Here is a 23,402-nt window from a genome sequence, read left to right on the forward strand (position 1 = left end):
ATATTATGGACGATTTCCCGGAATAACGTTTGAGAGAGAGAGAGAGAGAGAGAGAGAGATCGGACGTCATGAACAATCAGTACACAAAGGTAGTAATATTATTCAACAAATAAAACAGTTTTTTATATAAAATAAAAAACTGCTCAGTAAATATTTTGCTGCTTCAGCTAGAATTATAGCTCTTTTTGTATCTGATAGAAAATTATATATTATACACATAGAATCTAAATTCTATTTCTGCCATCTATATGATGAGATATAACATATCCAATATCGCAGTACTTGCTAGAAATTTATCTATTTTAGCTATATTTTTCGTACTTAGATAATTTTCACTATAACTGTAAGATTACTTTTTTGATGTATTAAATATTGAATTGTATTTTTTTAAATTTTGTGGAGAATAAAAAGCATAAAAAATATTTTTACAATTAGAATGCGTGATTTAAGAATGGCCTTAACTTTGAATAGTGGACGAAATTGGCTTAAAGTCAAGTCTTTATTATTTTCTTCTTACACTTCAAGCAATGAGCATAATTTTATTTTATTGATTATAAATGTTAAAAAATATGTTTAATAAATATAAATTATGCAAAAATGGTATAAATTTATCTCATTTTTCTTTATGTCTCTATATATGTATAATCGGCAATGCAAATTGTGTAATTTCTTACAGAGATCTTTGCACAATCTAATTAAACCATTACTAAATAAAAGCATGTTGGTAACTGCATGAATTTGCATTACTATATAAGAAGTATTAACAAGGTATTCACGATTGTGAAAGAACTTTTCTCTCTATATTAAAAAAAGAAGTCAATCTAATTACTAAATATAGAGTTCTATAGAAATCTTTTCTGCATTTATATAGTTACATTAATAATACGTATAATCATTGTAATGTCTGAGTTTTTTCATAAATTGAGCCTATATAAATTAAAACGTTTAAAAAATTAATTGTAATATTCAAAATGTTATGAAATAGTGTGTTACGTCAGAAGACATGACATTAAAAAATTTCCCTCAAACAAATTCAATGTCTAAATTCTAAGCAGAATCGCAAGACTCGTAACATATTCTTGTAAGATTTTTAAGAATTTTTAAGTGCTCATACCTTATATACAATATTTTTACAGACAGCTAGCCATAAAATTTACAAAAAATCATAGATATTTACGAATAATCGTACATCTTACGATACATACGCACAAAATTAGAATACTAGTCATAAGTTCTTACAAGTTCTACGAGAACATGTTACAAGTTTTACGATTCTGTTTAGAATAATTGATTCACAAGTCTTTCTTGTACAGCTGATCGTAGAAAGATTGCAATACTTTTCTTTCGATGGATTTCGGAATTTAGGCCTGTTCGTAGAGCGGTTGACACAAATAGTTAGATCTGTAAGTAAGAACCAACCACTCAACAAGCAAGCTGCATTCCGAAGCCCACATCGGAAAAAAAAGTGTTGCAACCTTTCTATCATCGGATCGTAGTTTCTATATATGTACACTGAAAAAAAAGATCGGCTGAATATGGTATAACATCTTTAATTGCTGCAGCAATTTGTGATTGCATTAGCGACTAACGCAACCAAAAATTGGTTGCTATGCCATATTTTACCATCTAAATTGGTTGCAGTAGCCAATCTTTTCTTTCAATGTATATAAATCTCTCAAAACTTTTTAGCATTCAAAGACTTTGCATAATAAATTTATCTATTTTTCTTTTGCATAATAAATTAATTTTTTGCTTAATAAAATTAAAAATTTTATCTCGTTTTATTGCTAAACGCGAGTAATAAAATATTATTAAATCTATAAAAAATTTATATAATATAACAGATGAATTTATAAAATAATTTACGTAAAATTTTACCAACATAACTTATTTGAGAATAATATTAAAGATTTATAAATAACCGTAATTAAAAATCAATAATAGAATTTCTTTTTTCATTAAATCAAGAATATTTTAATTAGGAAATCCAGATGTGCATTATTAATATTGAAATCAAACAAGTTATATTATGCGTAGACGATTAATCATGTGCAGCTTTCAGCACTATTCACATAAAAGAATAATGTTAGAAAATACTCGAGCAAAGAAGGAAAGAAACAAGTAAATGACGACGCTGACGACGACCTTGGTTGGGTCTTATAACCTGACTATTCTCAGTACGTTGTACCGTTCTAGTGTTCAGTCAAGTTCAAGCGATTCTAGCGGACTGACCGCTGACGTCGTCGTTACATTCACGGAATTGTTGTTTCTTTACGTTCCCCACTGTTCACAAAACTGCCGAGTGACTTGGAGATCCAACGTGATCCAGTGATCTACGCGTCCCTCGCGGTAACGTTTCTCGCTCTATTCCTTCCGTGCGATTACAAGACTGCTGCGTTGTGATATATGCGGACTTATATTATATATAGTGTAAATTTGGATAATCTGTTAAAATAGGTATGCGAAAAGACAATTTGCATTCATAATAAAATTTACGTTCTAAAATTTATTCTAAAATTTGATTTATGTCAAAAATAGAAACTTTAAAGTGTTTTATATTTTATCTACATACAGAAAAAATAATGTTTCATTAGCAACATCAGTTAATAACAGTTTGAAAATAATCTTGTTAATTCAATAATAATATTAATGAAATAAATTATGCTCAAGTTTTAATAAAATGTTATTTGTTAGTATTGTTATTGAATTAATAAGATTACTTTCAATTAGACTAATACTGTTAATGCAATATTACTTTTTTCATGAATTTTTTATTACTTTTGACAGTACAATTTTGATACTAAAAAATTTAATATAATATTTAAGACTTTGAATTGTTGAAGTGCTTCTATAATTAATATATATTTGAATTAAAATTTTATGAAGAGAAAAAGAATATCCGCTCAACATTGTTGAATTTAGAGGATATGATTTGTCTAGCCCTAAAATATATATATTTATATAACATATAAAAGAAAAAATATATATCTATGTATACAAGAGATCATTGGTCTGTTGTTCCTGCACGAGACTGCACTAGAACTCTTTTTCTCGCTTTTGACAAATATCAAACATATATTTATTTCATTTTAAGTTCCAAAAGTGTACACTAATTTAGCCACAAAAAACAGACCGCATATATATTGTATATTTTATTTACAATTAATTAAAATATTCAGATATTTCAGAATAACTGAAAAATTTATTGATAAAAGAATTTTACAAATAGATACATCAAGTTTATTAATCCACTGCATCTCCTATGTGTCTTGACATATTACAAGATTAAACGAATAAAAAACCGTTTAAAGTAAATAAAAACATGTTATGGATTATCTGTAGATTTTATTAAATAATAGAATGATTTGAATAGTTTTTAAATAATAAAAATATATATAAATATTTTCAACAAAATTAATTAATAATATCTATTTTTACATTATAAATACATACAACTGTACCAAACTTACAGAAGTGACTAATCCTGTTTTTATGTTATATATCTATGTGTACTTCAAACGAATAGCAACAAAAGTTCAAGTGCCTTTTACAAATAACATGTGGTTTCTAATGTGTAACGTGTCGGGAACGTGATGACGTAAACAAACTGGTCATAAAAAATATATGCTATTATTTAGAATGTTTCTGTATCATTAATCTCTACTTTAATCGATTTGGTACAGGTATGGTATTCTAATTATAGAATAGCTATTCAAAATAAAAATATAATTTCTGCAAATCATAAGAGAGCGGCGAGAACGAACCTAATACGTAATGATGTAAGTTGTAATTTGTCGATCTATCATGTGCAATCGATTGATCCAGTACGAAGTATTCATTAGTTACCTGTATTTCTTTGTGTTATTAAAATGGATTAATAATTAAATGTTTTTACTGCTAGTCTTTGTTCTACATTTCTTTTAAATATGATGCAACATTTGATGATATTCAATTAATATTTTTTTATTTAAAATAAGATAAATAAAAGGCATTAAACTACGAACGCAAGATGTAAGCAGCGAATAAATATATATTTAAAAAGTTAATATACATATAATAGACGTTTCGGTCTTAAATCAGACCATCTTCAGTAATAAAACGAAATGAGAGTTATAAATAAATATTAATATTCGCAAACATAAGTCAATAAGAAATAAACGATAGTCAACGCACAATACAATTTTTTTGATGTGAAGAATTCTTAAAAAGTTTAATTCTTTAAGACCGAAACGTCTATTATATGTATATTAACTTTTTAAATATATATTTATTCGCTGCTTACATCTTGCGTTCGTAGTTTAATGCCTTTTATTTATCTTATTTTGTTTAAAATTTGAACTACGTTTTGACCTAATTTATTTTTTTATTTACCAAAAGTACAATTAAAAGAATAAATATGAAAAATTTACACAATAGATAATCAAAATGTATAAATTTATTTTGGAAATTTGATTAGAAACTTGATAAAGTTTATGATTAATATTATAATATTGGAAATCACAAATAGTCGATCAAATTAAGCTAAGTATATATTTTTTTCATTTTCCTATATTTTAAAGTAATTTAAAATGATTAATTAAACTTATACTTTGTGTTTATATAGAAAAATTTTGAAGGTGAATGCAGCCCTGGTTTGCACAATTACTTGAGTGCATTATGAGATATGATCGCCTGTCAATCTGTACGCAGAACGTGAAAAAACTTAAATTTCCTCTGACTCAGCTTCAATCAGTAAAATGATAATATCGTAATTAGTGCCTTTAAGAACAATTAAGTTTTAACATCTCATCTATACTTTCATCTCAATTTTTTATGAGTGCTTTGCGGTGACGATTATTGTTATTTCACATTAATAATTGTTATTTGATTCTATCATTATCGCTATTAATACAGTTTTTATTACGGCGTTACTAATTGTGACAAACAAAAGGTTCATTGCATTAATATTTTATTTTCCCATGAAATATCAATTCAGAGCGAATTTCAAGCTTATGTCTCGAACGGTAGCTTTTAATTTTTCTTATATATAACATTATATAACAAGTAATAGATATCTGATTGCGGCAAATGCAGGTACTGCTAGGTTTTGCTTACTCTTACTTGGTGGAAAGTGGTGCACTCAAAGAGAATATTTGTTACGTAATAGGAAAAATAGTGTTCGCTCTATAAACCGTACCAGATTTATAATGTTGCATTTGGTTAACATATGCAGCGCGCATTTACATACACTTTGTTATTGCGTCCTGCGTGTTTCCTCATATTTTCATATTTTTTCAATAAGCTATTCATGTTTATATATCTAAGACTGCGTTCGAGAAATGCACTATATGTATATGACAAGTACATTAACGTTTACAGGCATTAAACCTTAATTCGGTTACTTTATATCTTTATTTTTTTATTACTTTATTTCTTTATATTCTAATTTCCATTGTGCTAATTATTTCATCGAAGTTCCTAGCATACTGCAAATTAGTCTCCACTCTCTTGCGCGAATTTGCAGTTTTAATACTGAAATTACATTGTATTGAATTATGTATTCTATACAATTACACGGCTTTCTCCGCTGTTTTATGAAATTGTTTTTATACTAACGCGTGATTTTAGGCTGAACGTAAAGCTAAACATTTCAAAAGTGATATTGTTTGTTTTTTTCTCAAGATTATGTCGAAATGACTCAACCAAAGATTTATGTTATTCAAACAGAAAAAAAAACAAATGGCAACTTTATGGTTTGTTAAACTTGTTAAACATTACAGCACTTTCAATCTTCTTTTTCATAATAGATATGTACACAGCATTGGTACAGTATGTTTCATTTATCCAGTCAGAAAGTTTTGTATACTATTCTTGGTGAAAACTTTTTTTTAGAATTCTTTACATAACTTTTGAAAATTTCTACACAAATTTAATAACTTTTCTTAAAGTTTTTTTGTCTACACTGTAACCGTAGTTATATAATCTAATAAAATCGTATATAATTATAAAATAATTTAGTTACATAAAAAGACTTACATTTTAAACTATTATTTTATTCCTTTAAGATAGAATTAATAAAAAATTTTTTTTAAATAAATATTTACATAATTTTGTTTTATTTATATTATAGTTAAGATTATATTATAAAATAGTAAATTGAAAAAAGGAATATTTCTTTCCAGAGAGAGAGAGAGAGAGAGAGAGAGAGAGAGAGAGAGAGAGAGAGAGAGAGAGAGAGAGAGAGAGAGTTTTATAACTGTAGCTAAAATATATGTTGTATGAAGTTTTGAGTACTTATATCAGGTCCAACGTTTCTTAATGCGTTTTATTTCAGTTTGACTCACACAATTTGTAACTGTTTTATTTTCTTCTTTGCATAGTAAAAACGTTAATGTCACGTTATATAATACTAATCTGTTATATAATACTGACAAGACCTTTAGCAGTTTTGTGATATTTTGCAACTGAATTTAGCATGTTTTCATCATGATATATCTAGTAAAGCAGAAATAGAAGCAGACACGTATATTTCACAGCTTAAGCATTAAGTAATGCAAGTTAATTTCCGGGATTATTCGGTCAACTGCATATTTTCCTTAATGAAATGCAAAAATTGCAAATTAAATGATAGTAATACACTGAAAGAAAAGATTGATTGCTGCAGCAAATTAAATGGTTAAATATGGTTAAATATAGCATTTTTAATTGGCTGCAGCAACAAAAAATTGGCTGTTGCAACCAATTAAAAATGCTATGCCATATTTTACCATGTAATTTGTTGCAGCAGCCAATCTTTTCTTTTAGTGTAAAAAATTCATTATCATAGCAATAAATTTTAAATTTTAATAAAATATACAAATTAATATTTAACATAAAAATTATGTACCGTAAAAAACGTTGAATTAATAGGAAATACTTTAAGGATTAAATACGTTTTGCTGTGCTAAAACGATAATTTAATTAAATACAATTAAAATCTTTTAATTATGCAATATATTAAAACTGGTGTAGACCAAAATAATGTGATCTATTTAGGGTATATTTCAACTTGTAGAGAATCTCTGCAACAGTCTCTGGCATACGTGATTTATTTCTGTAGAATTAGTTTGCTTTCACATCTCGATGCGAGGATCGTAAATCTTTTGGGGTGCTTGCTTATCTATAAAGTGTTACATTCTTCATTATACATCATGTGGTAGGCATACAGAACTTTACACGTTACATAACTACTTGCTCAAAACCGTGTTGATATTATACTTTCTTATATGAAAGTGCATTGATTTCGACAGAGTGCAAGTATAATTTATCATACCTCCTAATTACAAGCAATATAGATATTTATGGATACAGTGTAAAGAAAAAAATTAAGAAATAATTTAGTTGAGTATTAAAAAAAAGAAAAGATACATAGAGACTATAATTTAGCCAGGTGCTTCTAGCATTTCAAAGAAAAGAAATGTGTAAGATACGAATGACCCAATCGTGTTTATTGAAGATTAATGAATATTATTGTGTGTGTGTGTGTGTGTGTGTGTGTATTATATATTAACAAATTAAAATTGTATTATTTCTCAAAATTAATAATAATGATTATACAATAATAATTATACATACATTTTAAAATCTAATAAATATATTAATAAATAAAAGCGTAATAAATAAATCAATTAATTATTAATTAACTTACAGTTCGCAGTTATAATTTAATTTTAAACAAGTTTTATCAAATTTGAGTATCATATTATAATAAAATAATTAATCTGTATTATTTTGCAGCGGATGATGCTACGAGTTAAAGACGAATCAGTGACTACAAATTCAAGGATAGGCTTTTCGATTAATTTTTTGTTTTACCTCAGTTTTGAATTTATAATTGGCGCTGTCATCTCCAGTTTCTTAGTCATCCTTAATGTCATAAAATCTCTTCTGCCAAAGCCACCAAGGGATTTGAGCGGTGATGTAGTTTTAGTATGTACACTTTTCTATTCACTAATTTTAAATTATACATTTTATTAATTTTTTAATTTATATTATATACAACTATTACGTTTTTATAATTAAAGTTAACAATTTAAATATTTAGTTCATATAATATGTATAATTTATAAAATGTAATAAATATTATTTGAATCAGAATTGAAAAGTTAGAAGAAATAAATTCTATGTGTGATACAATTAAATGTAATAAATAGTTGTGTGTGTGTGTCTTAAGATTTTGCATTTCTTTTCTATTGTGAATATATTAAATATAAATATAAATTTGGTTTAAAACTCAATAGTCTTGAAAATATAGAATAATTCTTTCTTAATAGACAAATGTTTCCTGTAATAGATTGCCGGTGTCTCGTCGACCTTCGGCGAGTCTCTTGCCGAGGAATTCGCGAGGGGTGGATGTTCTGTGATCTGCGTGGATAACGATTTTAGATCCGTCAAGGAGATAACTACCAGGTTAAAATCACTGTGCAATAAAGTGACGGGAATCGGACCTAAGCATAGGGAAAAAGAGCAGGAGAATGTAAGGCCCACAATGGCAGCATACGAATGTAATCTGCTGGATCGTAATGCCATACGTGAGATCGCCAAGAAGGTCGAGGATGAAATCGGTGGCGTCGACGTCCTAGTGACCTGCGCCGGGCAGTCTTATCAAGATATTTTCGATACAGCCAATACTACTCTCATGAGCCATTATTGGGTGAGCGTCAGTTATGTCCTTGAAGCAATCTTGTCATGTCATAAGACACTCATACATACATCTTTTTATATACATCTTTATTGTTTATTATTGCGCTTTTTTCAACTTTTAATATCTGCTTGTAAGTCTTCAACTGTTTTTTTCGTCTTGTAATCCGCAAACCCGTTTTATTTTTTAATCCATCTAATTAGTACTTTCAGTTTCTCATTTTAGCATAGTTTGTGTTATCATTGTTTTGACTATAGATCTGCCTTTCTGCTAAAATCATCATATCATCAACTACATTTCTGCATATATCTTTGACTTTGTTATAAACTGTGATCTACAATTTTTCTTCTTCTTTTTTTTCTTATTGCAGACGGTGTTGGCATTTTTGCCATTTATGCTACAACGCGACAGAGCGCATATTATCGGAATTACGCCAATTACGTCCACCCAGGATGTATATTTGAGCTCGAGGGCGGCGATCGCCGGTGAGTGTAGTCAATCATAAAAACCACTCGTCAAATCGCGTGCGGCAAACAATAAATGTCATGTCGGTTAATAGCGCGTGATTTATTTACATTTAGGTCTCATGGAAAGTTTGGGTCAGGAATTGAGCAATCATAATAGCCATCTTACCTTCCTCGCGATTTCACCTACAACAGCACGCAGGTGAGTTTTCCTAAAAAAAAGAAAAAGAGAATAAAAAAATTTCCTCATTGTTCCTCTAATGACTTCAAATCATTAATATTATATTATAACTCGACAAGACAAGAAGAACAAGCAATAGCTAAGGAGGTGGTGCAGGCAGTCAGAAGAGGCCAGTGCAGCATTAGCATTAATTGGTGCTCGAAAATGATGTATCAAATAAGGTAAAGGAGTTGACAATAACTAATTAAAAATTAGTTATATATACCTTATAAATATTATATAATATGAATATTTGAATATTTCAAGTCAAAATTAAATTTGAAGAAATTTGAAGAAGTAATAAATTTTTTAGCATGTTGCAGCATATATGCAATAAAAAATAAAAAAAACTTAATTTTAAACACTATTATGTAAATTGTTATACTATTAACTGTTATATTATTTAACTTAATTTTAAACACAATTATATGTTTAAAATGTAAACTGTTATATTTTTTTATATAATTTTTTATTTTATTATTTACATGTACGTTTATTTTCATTTTGCTAACATCTCAACATTTTTGCACAATTTACATAAATCATGCAGATTTGATTTTGTGGCAATTAAATTTAATTCTTGATACAGTATACATCATTTTAATTGACTTTTTGCGATCTTGTATTTCAGTTGTGTGATCTATAGTGCAATAACGACGGTCTCACAATGGCTTCACACGCAGGGATGCGATTATTCCTTTTAAATCCTGTTCTTGCTCATGAAGCATGAAGCATTCCAGTCGGCCACCAACACGAGTGTGGGAATTCGCATTTTCTGTTAGCGAATTTTCTCGAGGTAGACAGTAAAAACCTTTAAAAGCTGTTTGAAATTTGTGTAGCAAGAAGTACCTTCCCACGAATTATGTGAAGGGAAGAATCATTCCAAATATTCACACGGAGTCAAATTAGAATTATAAATCGTCATATATTACAATATCTTAGTACATTATTATATTGCTTAAAGACGATCCTCGTAGTTTTTAAGAAAATAGATTTTCTATTAATAAAAATTCAAAAATTTGTCTTTACCTTTTTTTTTATCCTTCTCATCACATATATATGAAATATTTAATTATCAATTAAGTGCCATATTTGATTAAATCTATCTCTTACAAAGATATTACTAAATTTTATGTTCGCAAATTAAAAATTATGTCTTAATAATTTTAATAAATTTAGTATACATTACATGCTTCTTTGTATATTTTTTATATTTCTCATAAATTATACAATATCTGTTACAGAACGCAAAAAATATGCCATAGTTGTTAAAAAAATTAGTAAAGTAAATTAGTAAAGTAAAGTTTTGTATATATATTGTAATTTTATTGCTTATTTGATCTTGTTAAAAATATTATTTTAACTTTTATTCATTTTTACTAATTGCCATAAAGTCTAACTTATTGGCCCATAAAAAAGCTTGACATTGAATCGGGTAACAAAACATCGTAATGACCGCTTTCAGAACATCCGGTGAATAGAAGTCTCGCGGTTTCATAGTTAACGTTAACGCGGTTATGGAAGACCAACTTAAGCTCGTATCTGCCAGGAAGTTCGCGATAAATCGAAAGATTCATGCGATGTAGTTTTGTGGCTACCGTGCATTCCAACTCGCTGGCAAATGTACCTACTAGACTCATGTAATCGTAGTACTCTTGACAATCCGAAATGTTCCATTCAGCTATCACGAATGGACCGTACTCCCGCCAATTGTCCTTAATATGCTGCACAACCTACCAAATGATCCATAGCTGTTATATATGTCATCAATTACTGCCTGTTACTATCAAGTTGACATCATAAAAAGTAATATTTATAGGGTAGCACAATATATAGCATCTACGCGTTTTAACTAATTAACCTTTGTCTCCCATCACGAAACGATTCTATTTTTAACTTCGTTGCAATCAATTCATAATATTTGTGATATTTCACATGTAGCGAATTTCATGTTTATCTAGTTATAATATTTACAGTTAAAAATTACAATGACTGACCATAGTTCGGAGCGATTGATGCTCTTCCTCGTTTCGCCACAAAATGTAGCTGATCGCTCTAAACATGCAATTCCCATCTCCATATATCTTCCGCACGCGAAACGTGCCCTCGTTACACCTTAATAGAGCCGTATCTTTGAGGAATCCAAAGCATACATATTATTGATCACAAATTTAATATTAAATGCGCAATAATCAGATGTTTTTAAATACAAATATTTTTGTAATAAAAATAAATTTCGGAATCAAGTAGCCACATTTATTGTTAAATATGATGCTCATGGTGCTTGATAAGTTACCTTTTTTGAACGCTTGAAATCGTCTCTTTTTACACTTTCTGCAAATAGACCTTGTAGTTCGCGTTGAAATTTTTGTGCTGGAAACCCAGCAGATTTGCCATGCAGAATCACGTTTGCTTGTCTGAGTTTTCGAAAATTTACCAATTTTGGAATCACCTCGATCGAAGAAATATTTTGCTTCTTTAAGATTCTGTTTTTTTTCATTCTCGAGTAATGTACGGCGGTGATCGCAATCTTCTGAAAATTACCCTTATAATCCATTTTATAATCACTCTCTATATACTATTTATTTTTTCGGAAAAATAAGAGAGATTCATGGTCTTTAATTAAAATTACATAATATGTATAAAATCGAGAAACAAGTTCCTTTTCAGGAAGATAAATAAAGATTATCAGAAATGTATCTTCTACATGCATGTAATTACAAAAATAATTATTATGTTTTTATAATAATTTTTCTATTATTTAACGTTAAGCAAATAATCTTTTTATAATCTTTTAATAATTTTAAGTATGTTCCTACCGTTTTTGAAGATACGTGTGCAGAGGTAAAACCACGAGAAACACGGAAGACAAAGAATTTTTAATAGTTTTGATAATCTTGACGTTAGAATGTCAGAAGCTTAATTTGGCTTCAAAGATAAGGTGATCTCAAAAATAACAATTATTAATTATTTGCGAGGTTTTTTGTATTATAACAATTTCTACATTGTGTTATAATAAATAATAATTATGCAAATTCTTTTAAAGTAAATTATAAATTAAATACAATGTGTACACATGTTTTAGACATTTCGTAACTTGAACGTAACAATTTATGATTATCGATTATCGAATATATCTGTTCGTTCAGTTACATTTCCTTCAACTTTCTGTACCCAAACGAATAATTTTAATCAAGTTTTGGAAAGAGAAAGAATGAAAAGAAAAAAAATATAAAAATATATCGAAAACAAATCAATTTAAAAAATACAGTTTTTAACCAATTTTATAACTAAATATATTTAAGTTCGTGTGTGACAAAAATAACAAATAGTATATAAAAAATTAAATTAAAGTAATTATTGCCAATTAAGAAGAGCTATTTTTTGCTCTTTTTTTTTAAATAATTTGGATATTTAATTATAATTAATAAATTTCTATTGAAGTATTTATGTAGAAATACGGTCTATAAAATTAATAATACTTGAATGATATTTCGAATCAATTATTACTTAACGAATTCCAAATTGTACTTGAATATTAATTTTCCTGAAATAAAACAAGTATTTGAGTATTCGAATATTACTTGGTGAGTGTAAAAATATTTTAGTGAATGGGTATTTAGGTATTTGGGTCAATTATATCCAATCATATCATTAATTTTACTTTAGATATATTCCTTTCTCAATGGCGGGAAAATTCATATTTATAGTTTGGCAGACCTGCTCACAGCATTATCGTAACAGTATCGATACATACAGCACGATTTCGACCTACACTTACAAATTTATATTTTACCTTTTATTTTTTAAAATAAAAATTTTCGCATTACTGGATTAGAATTTTAATTTTCTGCACCCAAATCCATGTCTTTTTTGTTTTTAAGAACGTTGTATATTTATATTTATCTCTAATCGAATAGAATCGAATAGATGGAGGTGCATAGCTCGGCCTCGACAAAGCAACACGTTCTTTTATCCAGCTGCCACGATGTTGAGGGAGGGGAGGTAAATTTCTTGCACGTGCCGCGGCGGTGGCAGTCGTTCACCAACCGTGACAAAACGAGCGTGCTCCGGGCTCTGGTTGCCTGGCTACGCCTAGCTACGAGCGCACGGTGCATGGTGCATGCCACTTGCTGCGGTCATAGGTTCGCACCAGTTCGCACACAGTGATACCGTCATACCGCGCGGTAGGGAGGGTAGAACAAGTGTTTCAGTCAGAGCAACAAACAGGGGAAAAGCAAAAGATGGCGATGGTACATCGAAACGTGCCGCAGTAGTGATGCAGTGCGAGCGAGTGCTGTCGTTATTTGCTCCGATCGTACCGCGCGAGATCGCTCGTTGAGCGGAGCGCGGCCAAATGACATGGGAATTTGCAGCAGAAGGCATTTTCTACTGACAATATGCAGCCTGCAACTAGTGAGTGCATATTAATCCGGATGTGTACGCCAACTTTCGATTTGATCGTAACGTCTGGCTATGAATTGTTCCTATATACGTATTTGTGCATGATTTTATCTGTACAGATCGAGTCATATGTTTTTTTTTCTTCCGGATTCCTCGATTGTGATACGATGCATTAGTCACGTTATTCTGTGAGCGACGCGCACTTAAACAGCGTCCATTAGGAGAGTCGAAGAAGAGCCGTTACCACATTTTTCTTATCAATTCACGGATATTGTTTTATCATATCGACCTGAGTCGCGCGGTTTATCTCCAGGAATTTTCCTAAAAGGGATTTTTATATTGCGATTTCGTTATGTCATTTGATAGTCGCGTAGCTCCGATAATATTAGATCAATTGCACTTAGATACATTTTTTAAATGTATTCTACCATGCTACGAGTGACTTGCTTTTTGTGTCAGAAGTGTAAGAAAGTAATTGTAATAAAGACTAATGAACGTTTAGATTTCTTCTTTGGAATGTCAGAAGACTTTCTCTGTTGGAATGTTATAATTTCAAATTTTAATATGTTTATGTAACGATTTTTAAATATAAAATATAAATTAATATATTGAAAATATGTAGAAAATAAATTTATTAAGTTTAACATATAAATTTTAATATCATATATTTGTACTTTTTATATGTAACTTTTTAATTAACAGACATTTTAACTATGTTTTATATTTTAAAATGTATATTATAAAATGTCGACTACATACCAATTTTTGAGTTTTATTAATAAAAAAAAAATCAATATCTTTAAATAAATCTGTCCATAAAGAAGTTTAGTAAATTAAAAGTTTTGAAACAATCTTTCGTGTAACTGTGTTGCGCCTTTAAATGCTATGACTCAGAATGACTAATTAACAGAGTATATAGAACGTAGGGCAATTGCCATAGTTTAAGAACGCTCACAAAAGGAATTAACAGAAATTAAAATGCTGTCACATATTACTTCACGCTCTTGTTGGATGCTTTTATGTTATGATGTAATCTATTTTCTTCTTGCTTTCAGATTACCACTATAGAACGTCAAGTTTTCGACTTTTTGGGATTTATGTGGACTCCGATACTGGTCAACTTTTTCAACATTATCTTTGTAATTCTAGGATTCTTTGGGGCCTTTCAGTATAGACCTAAATATATTATATCGGTAAATAATTGTTTTTTTATAGATACAGTAAAAAGGATCTTTATAATTATAATTTATATTCTGTTATGTAAAAGTACAATAATACAATTTAATCGAAACATAGGAAGACTTGTCTTTTCTACATATTTTTATTAATTTAAATTAATTTTAATTAAATAAATGATTTATTTCTATTAAAATAACACTACGATTCTTGTTTTAGTATTGTACATGGAATACATTATGGTTAGGATGGAACGTATTTATCATATGCTTTTATCTCAATGTAGGGATACTGGACAAAGTAAGTAGACGCTTATGTATATAAATGCAACATGAATTATTGTGTACGCACATAATGGACATAATATTGTAACATTATTTTTCAGAATAGCGATATTCTTAATCTTGGTACTGGTAGCTTTTCATGGTGGTATGTAAATGGACCAGGTTGCAAAGCTGTTTACGATGTGACAGAACCAGAGCTTTTTCGACCTGCACGACCCACTAATGTAACAGACTGTGTGCTGGATTACGAAGTGATAGAAATTTTACACGCTGCGACACAATGTATCCTAGGTGTAAGTAAAGAGTTAATTGCTGTACATTATCATAATATATTATCATAATACATTATCATAATGACTGCGTAGATTTTATTATTGTATTGTTATATATACAATGACTGCGTTCAGCAGAGAAAGCAGCTTTGCAATTGTAAAATTCTTCAGTTTGATTGGTCTATACATTTAGATCCAGTGAGAAACTAAGGGCAAGACCAATCATATTAAAGAATTTTACAACAGCTGTAAAGCTACTTTTTCTGAACGTCATTAGTTCCAAAGTTCATCTATTTTACATGTTTCAGTTTATGGCCATTGTTGGTGGAATTTGTCTCAGTAAAGTGTTTCTTGAGGAAGATGATAGCTGTGAGTATATTTAGTATCGCATATATATGCATATCAGGTTCAAATGATTTATAATTTTTACCCTAACAAAGTAAATTTAAAAAAAAATACGTTCTTTTATTTTTTGGATTTTTTATCACTGTCTTTTACAGACAAGAATTAAGATTTACTGATATAAGTTGAATTGTAAGCTTAAGTTTGTACGACAAAACGTATCACTTTACTTTTGAAACTTCTTTCGTATATCAGAATGCACAGTCAAGTATACTTAAAAGTTTTATATTCACAAGATTTTAGTGATTAGGTATATTTCAGTTGTAATATTTTAAAAGATACGTAGAATACTTGCTTGAAGGAAGATTTAATGATATTTACACTTTACTGGCTTGTGGTTTGATAAGCAATTGGGCAGAGGTTGTGGTTATTGTTAGAACAGTATATTTGTTAAGAAAATGTTTGGAAGCTGAATATCATTCTATATATATTTAAAGAAATTAAAAGTGACAAGCCATGATACTCTTTTATTTATTTTTTTTTTACAATTTGTATTTATGATTACTGTTAATTTAAATATTCCAACAATAGTTAGATAATCATAAAGAGTATAAATGAGATCATTATCTATTTAAAAAATGTAAATTTAGTATATTTTGAAGAATATAAAAGCTGTGTTAGTCTTGTATAAGCGCTAGATTTTTATTATTTTAGATATACTTTGTCATATTATACTTCCCTAATTGCGTAGTAAAATGTACACTTTATATTTGCATAAAACTGTCCAGGAATTTATCACCGCTGATAGGAATACGTTAAAAAAATTTTTAATGATAAGAAATTAGATAATCTTTGATAAGATTATCTTTGATAATTCCTAATTACATATATAAGTACACGCGGTTATTTATTATTGCTTGAAAAGAGGGTTGTCGGTTACAGTTGATTTCATTGGTGGATTTGATCCTCCATTTTGGTAAGTCCGCTTAATCATGTTCAATTGCACGCCATATATATTTGTCTATCTTTTGGCACGAGTAAATAATTTTTTATAGTAAATCATAAAGCTATAGAATGTAAATTAAGTTTGAATATATATGTAGCGATGTAAAACTTTTTGCATCTTGAGGTTTGTAATTTGTATCTATTATTGTTATTATTATTATTATTACCATATATTATTCAAATAGCGTTTCTTTATCTTCGCATGAACGGAATGGTGTTGTGTCTTAATACAGTACAGTATAATTTTTACTTTTTTTAGCAAAGAATATTGCAAATACAATTATAAAGGCACAGCAAAATTAAGCAGACTATGCCATGTAGAACCAAATGTTACAACCAAAGATTTCAAGATAAGACATATTTATTCTTCATGAAATGTTAGGGAAAAAAGTTTGGCTCTAACATAATGACATCTTTGGCGTTACTTGTCACGTATTCGCTTCTTCGATGAATTCGTTAATGCATTGCTTATTTCCGATTCGTCGTCAGCGGATTTCATCTAATGTGATGGATTCTTGGATAATATTTCAGTTGACTTTGTTGGAGGTGATGACTTTGGGTTGGCAGGCCACACACCGTTGCATCCTATGTACGTTAGCTACTCGGCTCTTCCACCACCTGCCTACTCCCTCAAAAATTCCGCTCAAAATAATTACCCGACCAGCACAGCTAGCTCTCACCAATCTGCCTATCGCGAATCGAGCTTTCCAAAACGCAGCGGCGAGAAGCTGCTAAGCGGTGGTACCGCGCGCGGCAAAAGTAATGTCGTTGGTTTCAAGAATGACACGGTTCGTAGTAACAGCAGTCGTTCGTCCAGCCGTGATTTTCAGAACGTAGATTACTCGGTCGACTACTTGAACCCGGTGGACCATTTGCAGCGACCCGTCTCGCCCGTATACGATGAATATGATTCGTTGGACAGCGCCGCTAAGCTGAGATTTCAAAAAAACAGGCTGTACTATTTGCATTCGTCGAGATACAGTCCGGTCGCGCGTATCAAGTGCCGTCAGGTCGCGGCGAAGCAAACCAGGAATCCCGTCAAACCCCGCGTCTTTGTCGATCATGTACGCGACCAACCACTGAGATCGTTTTACTCCGATCCGAAATTGGCTGTTGAACAAGCATCGAGCGAACACGACAGGTCATCTCAGTCGAAACGCGACAGTCGACCATTGTCCCTGTACGCGAGTAACTTCTGAAACGGGATCTTCCGCTTTTATACACGATTGCTTAAAGTACTTGTGTTAAAATTGATGACACTTTCTTTAAGTACGAGTGGCAGAGAAAATCGCCCGCGCAAGCTCTTGTTTTCTGCTCTCTTATAGCGAGAAGAATAACGAAAGTTAGTTTTCACAAACTTCTATACTACCGCGTATGACATCCACTCGTGCGGTACGTGTAATATTATAATTCCTATACTTGCCAAATAGATAGAACAATTAGTGTAACTATAGCCCTTAGATGCCTTCTCCTTTGGCGATTTTCATCGATTTAAATTATGAGTTGTGTGTTGTTACATACTAACGTGTTACTACATACTATTTATTGATAGTGTTCTTCGTACTTTGCATCGAAATAATCGACTAATGTCGAACTGTGTGTTCAATAGCGTTTGTTCGTTCGTACGAGCAATTAACGCAGTGTGACTTACCTACTAATTCATAAATGTTGCATATTTATATGTGGGATGATTCGGAATAATTATTCTCTGCTCTCTTCATCACTTAATACATACAAATAAATAATTAAGTTAAGATTAATATCAATGTACTGTAATAGTGCAAGACAGAATTAATTTTGTTGATACTAATACTATCTCCAACGATCATCTTCATGCTAGTAAGAATAATGGAGAGTGTGAGAAGCTAGAGAAGAAATTACTAATTTAGATACATTTATTTGTATAGAAAGAGGAATGGAGTTAAGAGGAGTTAAACGTGAGTCATCTTGTATATGATTCACTTACACATACTGTTCGTGTTCTACGCATAAATTGATACGCCTTGGTATATTTACTGTGATATGTATAGAAACCGTTTTAAGATCACGCGAAATATTTATCGTTTTATAAATAACGAATTTGATTAGTGATATTTTGAAAATTGTATGCATTGGAAGGCTTTAATGCACACGTAGAGAAAAGTATTGGCAAAACACAGCATGACTGGAACGTATTACCTATGCGTGAAATAGCTACAGCTTTATCAGTTTTTTAAATTTACGCGAGAAATCGTGACAGTTGACGGAAGTTACATTATGTTTTGCTGTAATATTATTTCTAGATTCTTCTTAAGTCGAGATTAATATATTTCTATTATACAGAACTCTGTCGTATGCTATGTGTGCACATGAATGAATAAGGACTTTAAGCTAGTACTCTGAAACGAATAGACTGCATTTAATTAGTTTATTTTACAGCTCAGTTATAGGTCATTGACCCAGTGCTATGAAGAGTTTTTTTTATTGTAGAATATTAAAAAAAACTTAAACGGGGGAGCGGCATGTTATGATTTCCCTTTGTTTAGTAGTGCATGTAGTAGGTGTGGTTTCTTCTTTTTTGTATTTTCAATTTAGCAGAGTCAAGTATTTTATTACCTGAAAGCCTTTGAACTCGTTTTCATAGAAAGTATCTAAGTGTATAGATTTCTCTATTATGTATGGACTTAATTGAGATTTCTTTACGTATAAAGTTTCAGATATTCTTTTTGGCAGTATAGTTATAAAAGAATCTTATCTGTTTTGTGACGTTTCACATGTGAATGACTGATTTTTTGCGTTATATTATAATTTAATAAGAAATCTGAAGTGACATCACGAAAAAATATATTTTTAGCGGATTATATTAGCTTTTGACGTAAAAAATAGTATGTAGCCGATCTTAAAAAAAGACTGCTAAGTGAAAAATAGGTCTTAAAGCAGCTTAAATTCTATGTATAAAAAACAAATCATTATATATTTACATAAATTAGATACTTTATTTTATCGAATATAACGAATGCGTTATATGTAATACTGTTTATCTTTGATTTAAAATACACAATATTTTATTTATACAGCATAATGATAGAGATAAAGATCATGTTATTTATATGTGTAATATTGTATATACTTATTTTTGCGTAGAACTTACATAAAAAAATTAGATAATAAAATTTATTTATTAGATAAGGAATATTATTATTGCCTATTTGAATGACTATTTATTTATAAAATATGAAATATTAGTGTTCCTTTTTATTTAGAATCTGAAAAAGATTCAAGTGAAGAGAAACGTTGAGTACGATGCAAAGTTTTTTTGTCACTTCAGATTTAATATTTCTTATCAAGTACAGTCTCTATCGAGCATCTCTCAAGTTTGTACAGAATATTTATATTTTTTTAAGTACGTCATGTAATCAGTTTTGTATTTAACCACTGTATCTGTTATTTACTTTGGCGCAGTTAATTGGGAACAATAAATATGCATCGTCGCTATTCGCTTGCTTTTTTATTTATTAACCCTTCACTCTTCTTTCTTTTCCTTTTCTAACAATTTCCTACTGTGCGGTTTTTTGGGTACTTTTTTTCATTTTTTCTACATTTCTTAGTTGTTATTACATTTTTGGTTCTAAATATTTAGCATTTTTTAAAAACTGTTGAGATATTTTAAAGTAATTACTATTTTTTGCAGGAAAACCATTTTGATTAAAGAAAATTAATTATTATTAATACAATTATTTACTGAAAAGATATGGATATAAGGACCACAGTTTTAGAATGCAAATACAATTAACTGCAATAAAAATAAAATAAAGTAACACGACTTAGTTATGAAATAAACAAGATCATTATGGATTGTCTTAAACAAAATGATAAATTCCATTTTTCTTTTTAATCAGTAATCATCAATCATTCGATCATTATGAGTGGACAGACAAAAAAAAAGAGTTATATTGACCGCAAAATCTGATTACCTCTTTCTCTGTCTGTTTCCTTAACAGTACGAACTAAACGAAAGAAGAAGCAGCCACGGCCGCTATATAGCATCGAATATTCGCAACCCGAACCACCGGTGCAGGATGACAGCGTGTCACCGAAACCGATGACGCCGCGCCGGGTGAAGCGACGTTCCGTAATCTCACGGGATAGCACGCGACGTTCCAACACGCGACGCAGCTCAGTACGCCAGTCGCGCCGCAAGAACCCGGTGAACCGCATCATGGACCACCAGGAGAGCTTATACGCGAACACGGTCACACCCTGCATCGGTAACCTGACGAACCAGAATGTCAGCTCGCTGTCGCAGGGCACGCTCAACTACGACAGGATCGCAGTTGGTTGGGACCGTGAACGGAACGCTGATCGGAACTGGCAGTCGGAGGCGGTGAACATAGCAGTATCGTCGCCGGTTCTATGGCCGCCAACCACCCAGGACTCCTCCAACAATTATTCGAACGCTTCGCCTAGCTTCCCGGCCGGTCAGAGCCCGCCCGCTGGTTGGGACCATCAGCATCCGACTACCAGCTCCACCCGCAACCTCACCGACAACTGGCAGACGTCGCCTGGCGAGCTGAACCCGATGCAGTGGCAGGGTCAAAGCAATCCTACGTTTCAGCAAACCAGCACGCAAAGCCTAAACTGCGAGGACATGGAGGAATTGTACAGCAATCGGCCGGCCAGCGCTAGGTCTAGCTATAGCAATTATCATGGCGTTAGAGCGACACCGCAGGTGCCTAATCGCACTGACGTTGTCAGACAAAGCCAGCGACAGTTTGTCCTCAGTGGACCGCCCGCTTATCAGGATACGGTAATCTGATACTGACTTGGAGTAGTCTGAGGTGTACGCCTTGCGTTGAAGACAATGTCAAGATAATTTTATTGCAAGCGATAAAATTGGCCTTATACAATCGTCTGTTATTTATCAGGTACAGTAAGTGAGATAATCAATCGTAGGTAGAATGATTGATAACGTTCATCTTTGCGAATGAAAATGGCACTATTTTTGAGAGCGCTAGTCGCGCACGCGACGTCTTCAACAAGAAGCGAAAATATGAAGACTTAAAGAAATCGTAGTAATGTATTATTTCCTTATCGTCCGTATTTCAAGTTATAATAATTTCAAACAGTTGTTTTAACTATTTCAATAATTATATCATAGTTAAAATGATTGTTTGATAATGAACTAATGATAGGAAAAGGAGCAAGCGTTGTGATTTCGTCAACTCAAAGCTTTACTTGATATGGATTGATGCGATAGATCTCTACTAGTGTTGCATCGTGTTGCATTATCAAAGTAACATCTATAGATAACTTTACTTCAAGACTTGAAGAGCTGTTATTCACTCTCTCCAGTCGTTTCGCAATATTATTTTAAAGATATCCAAGTGGTATACGTTTACATTATTTACCGATTTAGTATAGACTATAGACGATGATTGACGATAAATTCGTACAGTCGACATGATATGAAATTATCTTGAAAGTAGCATAAGTCAACCTTTAGATAACTTCATTAAATTGCACAGATCTTGCAATGTATGTATGTACATATATTAAACTTACGCCACTTTCAAGGTAGACAATGAAAATTGCCTTCACTCTCAGGATTGATCATCCAACTGTGTGTGAAATTAGTGTACTTAAGAAGTTTAAAACAGATCAAAATCATAATAGCGTTAGAATTTTTACATATTTCCTTTTATTTTTCTTTCCGTTGTTAAAAAGTTTTTTTTTTAGGAATTTTACATTTATCATCTTCATCCTATTTATATTATAGAATTAAGGATCCTTTTGTTCTGCGCATAAAATCAAAAGCTCACCGTTTGTAAATATAGATGTATAATCACTCATCACTTTCAAAAGCGTATTATTGACAACACTATACAATGACGTAATTTTATTAATAATTTTTTTTAAGTACGATCAGAGCGGCTTACGCTATTTTGGGTACTTTAAGGCAATACGAAATTAAAAGGTATTCGCCTTTTTGAGATTTGTGATGTTTTTAAATCAATTTTTTACAATTTATACAACTTATTTATATTTGGACACTTATATGTACATTTGAACATATATGATTATGCGACAGTCTTCCAAATCTTAGAATATAAAAATTGATGCGATTCATCTTTGTGTGCATTAAATGACAAATAGTGACTTATAAAATAATAATGACAACATTATACTGCGTGCAATACTACACGTACGTAATACAATATCAGTGCACTATTTCATAATGTTATGAAATAATATAGTTATTCGTATATTCTCTAACAAATTGAAATTGCGCCTAAATCAATCCTATTTAATTCATATGTCATTTTACTCAAGATGCTCTTATTTGTGAGATTCTGTTAAAATTTGAACTTTCCCAAGGTGCCAAAAAGTCATTTTAGTAGTAAAATTTTAACTTATTTTTATTGTTCGATGTCATAAAAAGATGGTGTCAAAAAATTAATTTGATTAAGACTTTCATTTTCTGTGAATTAAAAAAAATTTATGTTATATAAAATATTTTTCTTATCTTCATCTATTAAAGACATAATTTCTTTTATTGCTTATGTCTTTCATGCAATAAGTGTTAGTTCGTCTATAAGT

At 30.6% G+C, this 23,402-nt stretch overlaps 3 protein-coding genes across 8 annotated transcripts; 2 read left to right on the forward strand and 1 right to left on the reverse strand.

The window, feature by feature from the left end:
- Positions 1–2,208: 2,208 nt before the first annotated feature.
- Positions 2,209–10,260, forward strand: LOC108764941 (estradiol 17-beta-dehydrogenase 11). Of its 3 annotated transcripts, none has more exons than XM_018513347.1 (7): positions 2,209–2,349; positions 7,756–7,947; positions 8,312–8,671; positions 9,030–9,144; positions 9,241–9,325; positions 9,415–9,525; positions 9,975–10,260. In XM_018513347.1, exons 2-7 carry the CDS (start codon positions 7,759–7,761, stop codon positions 10,045–10,047), a joined length of 933 nt encoding a protein of 310 aa, XP_018368849.1. In that variant the 5' UTR covers positions 2,209–2,349; positions 7,756–7,758; the 3' UTR covers positions 10,048–10,260. The 3 variants fall into 3 exon arrangements, with proteins under 3 accessions (XP_018368849.1, XP_018368851.1, XP_018368850.1); XM_018513349.1 differs by having other exon boundaries at positions 9,424–9,525; XM_018513348.1 differs by lacking the exon at positions 2,209–2,349 and adding an exon at positions 2,368–2,457.
- A 418-nt stretch (positions 10,261–10,678) lies between these two features.
- On the reverse strand, positions 10,679–12,247 carry LOC108764944 (uncharacterized). 2 transcript variants are annotated; one of them, XM_018513352.1, is made up of 4 exons: positions 12,163–12,247; positions 11,640–11,873; positions 11,341–11,474; positions 10,679–11,076 (listed from the first exon to the last, which is right to left on the reverse strand). In XM_018513352.1, exons 3-4 carry the CDS (start codon positions 11,404–11,406, stop codon positions 10,744–10,746), a joined length of 399 nt encoding a protein of 132 aa, XP_018368854.1. In that variant the 5' UTR covers positions 11,407–11,474; positions 11,640–11,873; positions 12,163–12,247; the 3' UTR covers positions 10,679–10,743. The 2 variants fall into 2 exon arrangements, with proteins under 2 accessions (XP_018368854.1, XP_018368853.1); XM_018513351.1 differs by having other exon boundaries at positions 11,640–11,876.
- Positions 12,248–13,354: 1,107 nt separating this feature from the next.
- Positions 13,355–23,099, forward strand: NKAIN (sodium/potassium-transporting ATPase subunit beta-1-interacting protein). Of its 3 annotated transcripts, none has more exons than XR_001940297.1 (7): positions 13,355–13,759; positions 14,803–14,940; positions 15,143–15,223; positions 15,309–15,500; positions 15,788–15,848; positions 17,358–18,218; positions 20,807–20,867. XR_001940297.1 is itself a non-coding variant. In XM_018513393.1 (7 exons), exons 1-7 carry the CDS (start codon positions 13,706–13,708, stop codon positions 21,619–21,621), a joined length of 1,998 nt encoding a protein of 665 aa, XP_018368895.1. In that variant the 5' UTR covers positions 13,355–13,705; the 3' UTR covers positions 21,622–23,099. The 3 variants fall into 3 exon arrangements, 2 of the variants coding, with proteins under 2 accessions (XP_018368895.1, XP_018368894.1); XM_018513393.1 differs by having other exon boundaries at positions 17,358–18,014; positions 20,807–23,099; XM_018513392.1 differs by lacking the exon at positions 17,358–18,218 and having other exon boundaries at positions 20,807–23,099.
- Positions 23,100–23,402: the final 303 nt, after the last annotated feature.

Source organism: Trachymyrmex cornetzi, unplaced genomic scaffold (genome assembly GCF_001594075.2).
Source record: "Trachymyrmex cornetzi isolate Tcor2-1 unplaced genomic scaffold, Tcor1.1 scaffold468, whole genome shotgun sequence".
Taxonomy (NCBI): domain Eukaryota; kingdom Metazoa; phylum Arthropoda; class Insecta; order Hymenoptera; family Formicidae; genus Trachymyrmex; species Trachymyrmex cornetzi.